We start from the raw sequence: 14,722 nt of genomic DNA, 5'->3' as shown, positions 1-14,722 counted from the left end.
CAGTATTCTGCCACTCAAAATTCCAAATTCAAATACAGTAAATTCAGTTAGCCTACCAACTGAAGCTGCTCTCTCACACATAGGCTACATCTCTGTATATTATTTTTGTCCTTTCTTTTGTTCACACACAAATTGGGGAAGTACAGTTTACAGCAGACATCATTGCTTGATAATGATGTTAGAACCTTACTTGGGCCGGTAGGGTTATTATATCTAGTCTTTCACAAGTAGCCTAGTCATTGGTCATATCTTTACTCATTCTCACACATCTGAATCATAACACAAATAAAAATAAACAGGACTCACCTTGTAATCTGTTTTTGACACTACAGCCATGTTGTTCTGTAGCCTAACTAAACTGCTTCCATCCACATACATGGTAGCCTGGGTGCCATACCGAACTTAGTCCCGCCCACAACATTTGAGGTCGGGAAGTTCGGTCTGGCATTGCTCCATTGTGGAGCAAGTATGCTCGCCCTAGATCGGGCAGACCAATCAAATCGGGCTTTACGATGATGGACAGGTGAGCAACAGCGCCTGGTCTATCACGTCATATGAGCACGCTTAGATTAGGCTTATGTTTGAAACAAAAACGGTGGCTAGAAGGATACATGGCTTTTAAGACCCCATATGGAAAATGCATATTATTTAATGAGGTTTTATCACTGAAAACGATTATTTCTGAAAACTTTGGCCAAAGTTGAGATGTGGGAAAACTCGTAGTTTCACTTTCATCAAGGAAAAACAGCGCTGTTGCATAGACCTCTCCAGAATAAGTCCCGCCTCCGTAACCTCCGTATCCATCCAACTTCCGGTCGTGAAATGTCAATGGGAAATAACATGGCGTTTCGAAAGATCGTACCTGTCAAACTCTGTAGGTGACAAAGTAGAAAAATTTGATTGGCCTACACACTTCTGCCATCTAGTTTCCACTGGATTTTTTGATTGTCCACCTGACCACCTGTTCGAGGGATTTGCGACAGCCTTTCCGAGCTGTTCAACATGTTTGTAGCATATCAGTGTTCAATAAAATTATTTTTAAAAACAGAGGGGATATAGGCTATCAGTTTTTTCCTAATAGCCTACCCTACTACGTATCTATTAGATTTCGCTAATGAGTGTTGTAGGCTAGGAGTTATTGACGGCACTAACTTTTACAAAAGACCAGAAAACAATGAGGCATTTGTGGAGAAGGATGGTTCGTGTGTTTTCTTACACCTCACGGTAAGCTATTTCGTTGCTCTGATTGGTTAGGTCTATCCAATTGAGTGCAGAGGCATTCCCCCCCTGTATCGGTTGAAACACGCCCCATAATTATGTCCCAATGGAGCAGTATCAGACTCATATTCTGACTAGAATTGAGTATGACTACGTCAGGCTAACATACTGGCCCTGTGACCCTGCAAACACCAACACCAGTATTGCCAGATTGGGGTGAGTGATTTCCGCCCAATTACGCTCAAGCGAAGTCAAAAGAAGCCCAATTGGGCGGGCATCTGCCCAACCTGGCAACACTGACCAACACACTCTAAAGTTGGCAGTTTATATTTGTACTGTAGAATGTTCAGAAAACAAATCTAGTTCCAGACTAATTGAAAAAACAGAATTTAGGCCCAATAGTTATGCAAGATCTACATGCATTCTCTTTAAAATTTAAATATCATGGCATCTCCGATCATAGTTCTGGTATCATTAAGGAAAACAGATTTATTACCCTAAAATATATTTTAAGTCTATATATTCTAGATGTGATATAATGTGCATTGAGACATCTCCCAACTTCCTCCATACCACTATACCTTAGTTCTGTAATGTATTTTCCATTACATTGAAATGCATCATTTTCAATGGACAGCTATTAGTTATGGGTCTAAAATAGCTGTGTAAAGTGTATTCAGCTATCTAACCCATACATTTTCTAAAAGCCCATACTCTCTAGATGTGATATAGCAAGAGTTTGGATTTGACCCACCCACTTTTAGTCTTTAGCCTCTATCTAATCCTATATTATATAGGTGAAGAAGTGTATGACTGATACATTTTAGCCTATGTAATTCATGGAAAGCTAAATTATCCATCTAAACTGTATATTTTCTAAAAGCCTATGCCATCTACATATGATATAACATAGATCAAAACATATCGTATCATCCCACACACTTGCATACATCTATACCTACAGATAGGCATGTATTGTGAATTGTACTGGGTATGGGTATAAAAGCCAGTAAAAATACAACTAAGCTACCACTTAGAAAAGGTTATCATACCAAAACATATCTCTCAGACATAGAGGATTACGAAAATCATTGCTAGATTTTGCCAACTTTGATGATACCAACTTCTGCTCTGGCCCATGGACTAAAAGTGGCATGTTTTTTGTTATAAATTAAAAAATTGGTGGCGCCACCAGATGACGTAAAAACAGCAGTCATAAACTCTGACGTCACTTTTTTGGGAACGGTGCGACCGTCCCATCTGGAGGCAGCTAGTAAGGGAACTGTAGTATGCAGAAGATGCTGTCCATCATATCCAACGTTTTGCGGGGAACCGCCAGCAAGAATGTACGTTTTCTTTGTGTTTATGGTTATTTTTGTCAGATGCAACAGTAGCCTCCACTTTAACCCTATGTGTAAAATGAATGTTTTGACAATTTGGAGAAGAGCGTAACATATCAACAGCCACTGACCTTGTCAGCTAGCAAGCTAGTTAGCTAATGCTTTGGCTAGCGCTACTTTTCAAGGATCTTAACGTTTTACTAAAATAGGTAGCATGTTGGCATGCTGTGGGTATTGCTTTGGTGTTGAATTCGAATAGAATTGGTATAAACTGGGCTGTTGTTATATATGCGTTGGCCTGGGAGATACCCTGTATCTATGGTCATGCTAACGTCCTGTATCACTTTCATGGTCGTCCTGTGAAGTGTCACAGGAAAGGCATCTTAGCCTGAGCTTAGACTAGCATAGCAGCTAACTTCAGGTTACGGCTCATTAGACTGTTTAACGATTAACGTTAGTTAACTTTATGTTTGACACTGCCCAATGTCGACGTTTTAATCTGAATTAAAACGAATGTACTTAATATGCTTAAGTGGTGAGCTAATTTCACAACGTCCAGTAGCACGCCATTCTAGGCTAGCGTGACCTAGCTTGAACTGTAACGTTATTGCCTGCAGTGTCTGTAGCTTATATATAATGGTCTGTAGTATAGTATAACGAATTCTGTTGTGATCTAGGGCCTAACTTAAAAGTATCCTTGATCTATTAGACTTCTTATTTTTCATCTTACGGAAAGCATGAATATTAGCTTGCGAGTCAAAGTCCGTGGTGCAGGCCATGTAACCTCAAAGGTAAAGGTTTTTCTCAGAGCTCATCTAACCGTATGAAATTATGTTTGCAAAAAATGGGTATGTATTCGAAGGTTTCGTATCAAAATGACGCCAACGTTAAACATTTTTCACAGTCCCATGTACACAGAAGTCGGCTGAAGTTCTTCATATGCACTAAATTCCCTAAGTCCAGATATTCTTGCATTAGGACAGGTTGCAAATTAACAAGTTCTGGTCATGTAATGTAATGGCTGTGCATCTGATGGGTCAGAACTTAGTTGTAGTAGCCCATGCAATCAGGTCAGTTCAGATACCCACTTAGCTGTTCTGTGGGAACATGCTTTTTTAGAACCAGTTTTTGTTATTACTATGTGACATTGAGCTCAGCTGTTGCTTCTTGTCTGTGTGGTTTACAGAAAACAACAGTTTGGTAACAGTAAAGGGCAGTAACCGGCATTAGTGTTGTGTGAGCGCTGCCTGCCTGGTGTCAACAAAGAGAAGAGGGCAAGACATTGTGTAGACACAGGGTTCATGGCACACCTGAACTATCCTGCTCATAGCATGGAGTTTGTCTCTGCATTTGTGAATTTAATCTTTTTTTACAAACAAGCTTCAAAATGCACAGCGAGAGGCTAGTTTATTGTGTAACTATACGGTGAAAAGATAAACTTGTTTGTTTTCTGGATACATTCCCATTTTTTTAGGCCATTAATCCACACAGTGCAGAAAATTCAATTGATCATGTCATAAAAATACTTAAAGGTGCTAATTTTATTTAGCCTGAATGCTGACACAGCTGATTTCAATAACCACTATCAGTAATGTGATTTGTGGCCCCCCCAAAAAACCTACTGTAGATCACATAATATTGCCATATTCATTCTAATACTAGTCAGTTTGACTGCCATTTGTTGCGGCACTATTTAATGAGGCTATACTGTGTTTTATTTCAAAATACTTTGTTTCAAATTATATATAATTGACTTAGTTTTACAGATAAGCTGTGACTTTAATTACAACTGAAATAGTAAAGAATGCTGTGGTAGCTATGGTCATTAAACCTTGTCAAGCTAATTTAAGGTCAAATTGATCTTCCATACTCGATTTTAGCCTAAATTAATCACTGGTGTTATACGACATTGTACTATTCCTTGTGATATTGCAATGAAAATTGGGAACTACTGTGATTTTTTAAAAAAATATATATTTTTAATCTAGGTTGGCAGGCTTGCTAATTGCTAACCATTGTACGCGTATTGAACGGTTTCCCATCTCTCACATCTCCTTTCTCTCCCTCTCTGTCTTTTTTGGCTGCCTACTAAAAGGGAGCCGAGGTGGCCTCAGAGGTAAGGAGCTACTTAGCTAGTCAGCTAGCTTGGCCATCAGCTGAGGCACTCTAGTGCTGTTTGGGGTGTACTGCTAAGGCTAAGCTGCTAAGGCTAATCTCGCTTTGAAGAGGTTAAGTGACTGAAGCTCTCATGCATCACAGCAAAGTGTAACATAACGCTTTCTTTATCTTAAACCTGTACTTCTGCTCTTTCATACATTGTTTTCTTATTCACACAATTTTCATGGTCTCATCTACACCCATTTTTATTGTTTTTTTTTTTTTTTTACCGTCGCCACCCCTTGTCCTTCATCATCTGGCCTTTGCTCTCCTTCTCTGGCTCTACTTTTATATTTTCTTAGGTAACTACCAGGGATGTAATTTTATACAGAAGTCACGATACGGTTCACACCACTTTGTGGCCATCAAATTTTGCTAAAAAGCTCACTACAGCAAAAGCAACAAAAAAAAAGGAAATCAAGCAAAAAGTATTTTGATCAGACCGTACAGTTTTGACAGATTCCATTCACCTTGAGCTATGCTTAACATGGCATATTGCTAATTTGCTAATGGCTTGCAGCTCAAAGGAAAATGTTGGGACACAACAGTTTTGTACATGGTTTTAAAGTCACGGTCTGGTTCAGTTATGGGAAAAAATGCCCCTGTGTACATGTTACTGTATTCAGTTCATTGAAGGCATGGTACGGTATGGTGCTGTAGGGTGCAGTATGGTGCAATACGGTGAGGTAGGGTGCGGTAAGGTGCTGCATGCTATGGTATGGTATGGTATGGTATGGTATGGTATGGTACGATACAGTACAGTATGGTGATGTAGGGTGCAGTTTGGTGTACGGTGCAGTATTGTGCTGTACGGTGCGGTATGATGCTATAGATATAGCTCTTGATGATGCACCCATAAAATCAGAGTTGGCGTACTTATAAAACGTTGGTTAACACTGTCGGTCGTTCAGATATTTCAAGTTGTCTGTGTGCACACCCCTAGTTAGTACAGTGCCACCTGGAGTCTCATTAGTGGTGGTTCAAGCCCACGGGTTTGAGGTTCTTTTTCCTCCTTCATTGAGTCAGTCGGGACTGTACGGTTCTGTGGTTTGGACGCCATGTTGGAGTTACTTCCTGAGCTTTCAGTGATGTATCACTTTTCAATCTTTTCCCCTTCGTCTAGTACTCCACTCGGAGAGCCATCCTACAGCTGCTGGCCAATCAGGGCGAACTTGCTGACATCACTTCCCCCCCACCAGAGCCCGTCCAGTGCAAAGTCCAGTCACACCCTGAACACAACACACATTCCCACACACACTCCTCCACACCTGCCGATGCTCGCCTTACCTCTTTGCATCCCGACTCCCTCCGTGGAGGTGACCGACTCCAGCCTTGCCCTCGAGAGCATTCCTTGCCCTCCTCCCCTGGTTACATACCCATTCTCCGTGGGGCTGATGAAGTCAGGCTAAATGATGCACCCTCTGCTGAACCCAGCTTTGAAACCGAGGGTGTCCCTCTTGGCCCCCTTTCCTCAGAGTCTATCACCCAGGAACCTTCTGCAGGTGCCCAAACCTCACCAGCCCCTCCTGCTGTCTGCTCAGGTCCTTTCCCAGTTCCTGTAGAATTTGCCGCTGAACGTTCAAAGACACTACAAACAGCCTCCAAGCCTGATCTGGTATCACCAGACCAGCTAGAGTCAGACCAAATCCTCATTCAGTCATGCATGGAACCTGAGCTTAGTCTAACTAAGCTAACAGATCTACAAACAAATGTACATGATATTATAAAAGAACAGGCTTCACCTGAAGTAGGGTTGGATCTAGCCTCACTTCAGAAATCTGTAGAGGAAAACTCGACTGTAACAATGCCCACACTAACAGAGGAAGAAGTGGACCGCCATCTCAGTAAAACAACAGAAGCAGACTTGGAGCTAATTTTACCTCAAGCAGACTCTACCAAATGCACACAAACAGAATTGAGTTTAGGTATGAGTCACAATGAACAAGCGCCCGAAGCCAGAAATCTCAACCTCGCCTTAAACCCAACCCCATCCCAACTCGAAACATCCGCAGACCTAACCTTCCCCAAACTTTCACAGGAAGTGCCCTCCCCCTCAGACTCTCTCCTCCCGCACTCTACAGCGCCCCCTGCCCCCATACCTGCACACTCTGACTCAGCAGCGCCCCCTGCCCCCATACCTGCACACTCTGACTCAGCAGCGCCCCCTGCCCCCATATCTGCACACTCTGACTCAGCAGCGCCCCCTGCCCCCATATCTGCACACTCTGACTCAGCAGCGCCCCCTGCCCCCATACCTGCACACTCTGACTCTGCCGACCTGCAGCCACACCAGAACCCAGGCACCAGTCCTGGTGGCAGCACCGAAGAGACTCTAGGACCACAGCTTGCTGTGAGTACCTGCACTCTCTTCTGTCTTGCCTGCTGTGCTAACCAGCTCTCACACAAACTCATCTCAAACTCTGCAAACGGCTCACACATGAACCAACCTTAAACTTTGGGCACTATGCCAACGAACCCTGGTAGTCCCTCGACACACTATCCCAGAGTGGTGCTATTCTTGCAGCTGGTCCAGCAGCATGTGTTAGCCAGTAGCTAGTGTGAACTACCTGTAATTGAGCACCAGCAGCAGATGTTTGAGAAAAACTCTGGCAATATTTCACATAGATCTCAAATAGATTTCTCGAGGTCACCAAGTCCTGTTGGCATGGAAAAAACAACAGCTAGAGCTGCCAGACAGCTACAGTGTTACACTCTGGGGGCATGATTTAAAAAAAAACCCGGAAGGACCAAGGCTGTCTAGTTTTTCCTGGCAGACAATGTACGGACGTTGGTAGGGATGTGATAGTTGTGGAGTGTAAACTTTTTCCCAGGGATGAGATGGTGAATGTGCTGATTTTATAAGAAAGGGAAGTCCCTGAGTGAGTCCCCAATGATCTCCTGCTCCATGTAATGTCACTGGTCTGGTTGAGTTTTGGGATTGGTTAGGGTGGAAGTGGTGGGTAGGAGGCAGAGACTGCCTGCCTGCTGGTTCAGAAAGAACGGACAGGAAATGGCCTCACCCACATATGCATGCAAATACATCCCATTTTTTAGATTTGCCAATGCTTGGTTTTTAGATTGTCCTAATGCTACCACAGAGAGGACTTAGGTTTGTCGCTGTTGCATCTGCCTTGCTCTTCAGAACACAAACGGCAATGAAAGAAGAATGAAGAGTAACACAGTGATATGCTAACAATTGCTAATTAATGTATAATAATGCAATCAGTAGATAAGTTATAATTAGTATAATGGTTATGGAATTGTGATTAAGCTTTTGATTAAAATGTGTAGTTTGCCAAAGAACATTCCCACAATCTACTGAGCTGAGTGTGTGTGTGTGTGCGTGTATGCGATTGTATAGGGAGGTGAACTGATGTATGTGTGTATGCGAGTGTGTGTACGAGTGTATTGGGAGGTGAACTGGTGTGTGTGTGTGTGTGTGTACAAGTGCATTGGGAGGTAAACTGGTGTGTGTGTGTGTGTACGAGTGTGTAGGGAGGTGAACTGGTGTGTGTGTGTGTGTGTGTGTGTGCATTGGGAGGTAAACTTGTGTGTGTGTGTGTGTGTGTGTGTACGAGTGTGTAGGGAGGTGAACTGATGTCTGTTGGTGTTCTTTTACAGGGCGCTCGGGTGGTGCTCTCCTCTAGGGGCTACGCAGACTTCACCCCGCAGGCATCCTTCGACATCAAGGTGAGTGACACCTGTTCGTCAGTCTGTCGAACGTGTGACCTGTGTGAGACTCACGTTTTTACAGTGCTACATACTGTATATGTAGCACATGCGACAAAAATCAGTCTGTTATGGATGCTTTACCAGCTTAGCACCAGTGACCCCTTATTTAAAATGCTTTCTAGAGATTAGCCTACACATGACGTGTTTATAACTTGCATACAGGTGCTACAGTTTTTGTGGATTGTGCTACAAAACTATCAACCTCTGTAGCACCTGTGCTATGAACAAAAAGAGTTAACGTACAGCCCTGCTCTGTGCTGATTGTTGTTGTTATTTGTAGAAGTGTGACCTGCATAAGCTGGAGGAAGGCCCGCCCACGGTGGCAGTGCTGACGAGGGAGGAGGGTCTGCAGTACTACAGGACCATGCAGACGATGCGGCGCATGGAGCTCAAGGCTGACCAGCTCTACAAGCAGAAGATCATCCGCGGCTTCTGCCATCTCTATGATGGACAGGCACGTATACACACACACACACACACACACACACACACACACACACACACACACACACACACACACACACACACATACTTATGGGTGCATTTCCACGTTCCACCATTTATATGCATGCTCGTATACCTATGTTCATACACTGACTTGTGTAATATGGTGTGTAGGAGGCCTGTGCAGTTGGCATTGAAGGGGGCATCACACTGTCGGACCACCTCATCACTGCCTACCGTGCCCACGGATACACAATGACACGCGGCGGCACCGTCAGAGAAATCCTGGCCGAGCTGACTGGTGAGAAATGCTGGGAATCAGGGGGGGAGGGGTGTCCGGGACACTGTAGATAAATTGCTGAAAGTATGTGTGTGTGTTTGGGGGGTGTGTGTATGTGTGTACTGATGTAGTAGCTGTGTGTGTGTGTGTGTATGTGTGTCCGTCCAGGATGTTAGGTGAGAATTGCTAAGGAAAAGGATGTAGTGTGTGTCTATGTGTGTTCTTAAGCAGTGTGTGTGTGTACTTATGTGTGAGTGTGTGTGTGTACTTATGGTGAGTGTGTGTGTACTTATGCAGTAGTTGAGTGTTTGTGTGTGTGTGTGTGTCCAGGTCGTCGGGGAGGAATCCAAAAAGGAAAGGGCGGGTCCATGCACATGTACACTAAGCACTTCTACGGGGGAAATGGAATCGTGGGAGCTCAGGTGAGTCATGTGACCTCATCCAGCTCAGCTCTCCGCGGTTCTGTTTGCTTGCTAAAAAAATACCCGTTAGCTTTGATGCTTCTTCATTTATCTTTTTGCACCGGTATCAGAATAAGGAAAATATCACCAGATATTTCACCTTTTTATAAATATATATAAAAAGGAATACATAAGAACTGTGGGTGGCAGGTTTAGGCTCTAAACTAGGGTTATCAATCTGTTACTGTGTGTTTTAATCTAGGCCTGTGTTTGCGTCTCTCTCTCTCTCGCTCTCTCTTTCTCTCTCCTCTGTGTGTTTTGTGTGGGTGGTACAGGTCCCTCTAGGTGCAGGTGTTGCCTTGGCCTGTAAATACCTGGACAAGAACCAGGTTTGCGTCAGTCTCTATGGTGACGGAGCTGCAAATCAGGTGAGGGTTTCAGGTTGAAGGTGACTTTTGATTAAATACATGTCATATCATACACATGAAGTCTTTCAGAGCCTCCTATGCTAGCTCTCTTTACTAGCCTAACAGAGCTTCCTTTGCTAGCTTCTAGTTCTGATTGTTGAATGGTTGTAGACTGATAAACTGATGTGTTTATATGAGGTGTTTATAATCATAATAGACTGTTTATATAGAGGTGTACTCACAAATGTTAACACTGTATCCTAACACACTCTATCTGCTGACCGCTCCAGGGGCAGATCTTTGAGACGTACAACATGGCGGCCCTGTGGAAGCTGCCCTGCATCTTCATCTGCGAGAACAACAAGTACGGCATGGGCACTGCAGTGGAGCGCGCCGCTGCCAGCACCGACTACTACAAGAGAGGAGACTTCATCCCAGGCATACGGGTAGGGTGATGTGTGTGATGTGTGTGTGTGTGTGTGTGCATACACACACACACACACACACACATATAGATAGATAGATAGATAGATAGATAGATAGATACCATATATATATACACACACACACACACACAGTTTCTGTCGGAAACTCATGGGTGATGATGGTCTCTCTCTCACACACACACACCATCTCACACACACATATAGTACACTTGTGTAGTAAAATTGTGACCCTGTAGTGTAATCGCGTAGTAACATTGTAACCCTGTAGTGTAATCATGTAGTAACATTGTTACCCTGTGTGTGTACGCATATAGGTGGATGGCATGGATGTCCTGTGTGTGAGGGAGGCTACCAAGTTCGCAGCTGATTATTGCCGCTCTGGAAAGGTTTGTGCGATTATGCGTGTGTGTGTTTGTCTTGTATGTGTCTTGAGCACCTTATGTGTTTATGTATTAATAGTAGGGGTGTAAAGATTAACCGATACGTATCGGTATCCGTTTTTAACGTGTAAGATACGGCTACATCGATATATGAAGCCCCGTATCGGAATAAAACTGAAATGACTGAAAACTGAACTGAAAAGGCCAAGATTGTCTTAAGCACCGTTTTATTTTATTTCGGTATTGTCTTACCTCAACAATAGGCTACAGCTCCTTGAAAACAATCAGATATAACTCTATAAAATCTATAAAGTCTATAAAAATGTATTTTATGTTGTATCTGGCTGCTTTGTTTGGCTGAAATGTAGACTATTCTTTTTTCATTTCAATACAATATATGATACAAACCTCAGTTTAGATAATCATATTCACACATTTGTTTTTGCCTAATTGACATGACCATGATCATTTATAATATAAAATGAATGTGCACCTTAAGCAAATGATAAAAAATCTTTCAGAATGCTTTCCATTCTTCAACTGCATCGAACTGCATCGAATCGAATCACATCGAATCGTACTGAATCGTTTTTTATGAACATGTATCAAATCGTGCCCATGTATCTAGATGTGCATCGTATCGTCTTTTACATGAGAGATTCACACCCCTAATTAATAGTATATCTATGTCTTCAATGTGTACGTACACATTATGTGTTTACATATTAATAGTATCTATGTCAGATTATATATATTTTCTCAATATATATATATATATATATATTGAGAAACAATAAATGTTTTCACCTTGTGTGTTTTTAAGTGATTAGAAATTGTTTTGTAATTTGAAAACCAGGGTCCTATGCTGATGGAACTGCAGACATACCGTTACCATGGACACAGTATGAGTGACCCTGGAGTCAGGTGAGTGTCCATGGTGATTACGTAGCAGAGGTGGCGATAGGCAGATTTCAGCACATCTCAGATCAATAGATCAGATTTCATCATTGTCATGTCACAGATCGATAGATCAGATTTCATCACGGTCATGTCACAGATTGATGGATCAGATTTCATCATGATCACAACACAGCTTGATGGATCAGGTTTCTTTATGGTTATCGCATATTAGAGGGAGATGGATGAGAATTATTTTGAAATGTAGAAATCAATATTTTGGCTGTTTTTTTTTTTTTTTGTTGATCTCCTGATTTTTATCGACATGTGTAAGATTAGATTTGAACAGGTGCAGTGGTTGATGCATAGTAATACTGAGAGAAAATATTGAAGTTATTTTGTGTGTGTGTGTGTGTGTGTGTGTGTACTCATCAGCTACCGGACACGAGAGGAAATCCAGGAGGTGCGTAGTAAGAGTGACCCTATCTCCCTGCTAAAGGATCGCATGCTTCAGAACAACATGGCCACCGTGGAGGAGCTCAAGGTAAAACACACGCTCTGTCTCTCTCTCTCACACACACATACAGTACACTTGTGTAGTAACATTGTAACCCTGTAGTGTAATCGCGAGTAACATTGTTACCATCTGTGTGTGTGTGTGTGTGTGTGTGTGTGTGTGTGTGTGTGTGTGTGTGTGTGTGTGTGTGTGTTGCTCTGCAGGAAATTGACGTGGAGGTGCGTAAGGAGATTGAGGATGCAGCTCAGTTCGCCACCACTGACCCCGAGCCCCCACTGGAGGACCTCTGCAACCACATCTACTCCAGCGAGCCGCCCATCGATGTGCGCGGCACCAACCCGTGGAGCAAGCTGAAGTCCCACAGCTAAACAGGAGGAAGAGGAGGAGGGGGGGGGGTACATGTGAACAGAAGAGAAGGGGAGGGGAGACGAGAGGAGAGAGGGAAGGGGGATGAGAGTGGGGAAGACAAACTCATCAGAAGTTTAACCTTTTTAAAAGCCCAGTTTCTTTAACTTTAAAAGCCCAGTTTCGTTAGCTGGGCTCCAGAGTCTAAATAAATACATCTTATTTTTCTGGGTTACAAGTCTGAACAAACTTCCTCAGCTCCAGGGACAGAGAGAGAGAGAGGGGGGGGGAGGGGGGAATGGAGAGACGTCTGCTTGTCAGGGGAGGTAGAGAGGGAAGTCATATCAGCATACACTCACAGAGAGGGAAGAACACTTTGCCTTTTCTTTTAACCAGTTTAATCTTTCATCAAGCCTTCTTTCATGCAGCTTTCCGAGGAAGGCAGGAGAGGAAAGGAAACAGATCTCTGCCTTTTCTTAATATTGTTGCTTAGGTCAAATATAATCATTGCTATTAAAAACTGGAACATTATTAACCTTGATCTCTTTCAGAGGCCTAATGTTAGCTCAGAACCACTCAGAAGCGCTCAGAGGCATTTGGGGGCGGGGCCCTTGGGGTCTCTACACTCGACAGCGTGAGACGGGGGCCTCGTGTTAACATCGAATTTCGCCGAAGGCTTGTCCGACGCTATACAGACATTCGTGAAAGACCTCTTTTAAAAAAACAAAATAACGCACAAAACCTTCTGGTACTTCTGGTGGCTCCTACAACACTTTGGTCTTTTTGTAACATTTCTGTGCTCTTAGTCGCACTCCTCCGATGCCAACTGTCTTTGTGAGTGTGTGTGTTTGTGGGTGCCCATGCATGCATGCACACACACAGACACACAGAGCCTGATTCTTACACTTTAGCCTTCTCTCACAAAAACACTCTTGAATTATTGCACTCCATTGAAAGTACTTTGATGCGTTACTGTCGTCTTCAGATGTGGTACACACCTTTTACTTTCTGTCGGAAACTCATGAGTGACAATGGTCCTTACCAGAGACCGCCACCTTTCAGTCAGTGACAAAAAAGGGATTTCTGCATCACTGTTGATCAGAGACTATCAGCTATAAGACCTCAGTTAGGAATGGTGAAAAGGGAAAAAGGAAAATGTTAACCTTTCTGGAAAGAGCATTTCATCTTGCCAAACTTTTAACACCGTTAATTACACAGTTGCTTGTATTCATATCGGCACGTCGTGTGTGTAGTTCCTGAAGCCAAGGCCGTCTCATCTCCACACCAGCTGCTGCTGCTGCTGTAGTTAGGGCCTGTTCAGGACCAGGAGCCCAGAGCCTGTGTGGTGGATGGGCTTCCCAGTCTGAAGCCGCCGACCTCGATCACGGAAACGGAGGCGTGATCAGCCCCGAGGGACCCTGGGGGGGTGGGGCTGTCAGGGCAACTCTGCTGGGTAGTCTGTAGAGACCAGACAGGTTTGTAGTGCAGGGTAACATGTTCACCTCTGTATTGCAGCAGAACTACTACTGGTCACGCTCTGGCTGCAACGGCAGGGCCTTATGTGGCGATATTAGTGATTGTAGCAATATTGATGATGCAGTAAAGAAATCCACAGCGGAACTTGAGTATGAGACCTTTGTGTCACTCCTCTGCCAAACATTTTTTCTGTTTTATGGAGAAAGTACAGATTTAGGTAAAGCACCAGATACAACCATAAAACAGATTAAATGCTACACAACACCTACAAAAGACATTATTATTATTATTATTTTTTCATTTTAGTTGCAGTTTTTTAAAATTTCAGAACGCACAAACTTAGTCTTGCTATTCTGCTGTCTTCTCAAAGTCTCTCTACCTCTCATGTTCAGCAGTCACTGTCTGTGTTGTATTTATTGGGAGATTGTTTTTCTTTGTTACATTAAAAGAGATGAAATACCCTACTGTCTTTAAGCCTGTATTTTTATGTTCAACACTGTGATTGAATTTAGTAGGAATGGTATAAACGACTGGCCACTGTAAATGTTATATACATCCCAGATAAGTACATTTAAATGGGCTCTTATTGGTAGTAGCAGTAATCATGTCGCCCTCCGAATTGGGGAAGTAGGCCTACTGTAGGTCTGTCTGTTCAATCCATAGACAGTAGTAGCAGAGCCCG

The 14,722-nt window shown here is 43.2% G+C and overlaps 1 protein-coding gene across 2 annotated transcripts; it reads left to right on the top strand.

Moving 5' to 3' along the window:
* The first annotated feature begins 2,441 nt into the window (after positions 1–2,441).
* Positions 2,442–14,501, top strand: pdha1a (pyruvate dehydrogenase E1 subunit alpha 1a). Of its 2 annotated transcripts, XM_048237232.1 has the most exons (12): positions 2,442–2,564; positions 4,654–4,674; positions 8,337–8,405; positions 8,728–8,901; positions 9,066–9,192; positions 9,502–9,593; positions 9,908–10,000; positions 10,270–10,425; positions 10,740–10,811; positions 11,662–11,729; positions 12,138–12,246; positions 12,423–14,501. In XM_048237232.1, exons 1-12 carry the CDS (start codon positions 2,508–2,510, stop codon positions 12,585–12,587), a joined length of 1,203 nt encoding a protein of 400 aa, XP_048093189.1. In that variant the 5' UTR covers positions 2,442–2,507; the 3' UTR covers positions 12,588–14,501. The 2 variants fall into 2 exon arrangements, with proteins under 2 accessions (XP_048093189.1, XP_048093190.1); XM_048237233.1 differs by lacking the exon at positions 4,654–4,674 and having other exon boundaries at positions 2,447–2,564.
* The last annotated feature ends 221 nt before the right edge of the window (positions 14,502–14,722 follow it).

The sequence above is a fragment of the Alosa alosa genome, chromosome 2 (genome assembly GCF_017589495.1).
Source record: "Alosa alosa isolate M-15738 ecotype Scorff River chromosome 2, AALO_Geno_1.1, whole genome shotgun sequence".
Taxonomy (NCBI): domain Eukaryota; kingdom Metazoa; phylum Chordata; class Actinopteri; order Clupeiformes; family Clupeidae; genus Alosa; species Alosa alosa.
Note: the sequence above shows the minus strand (reverse complement) of the source record. Positions and strands in the feature narration are given on the sequence as shown.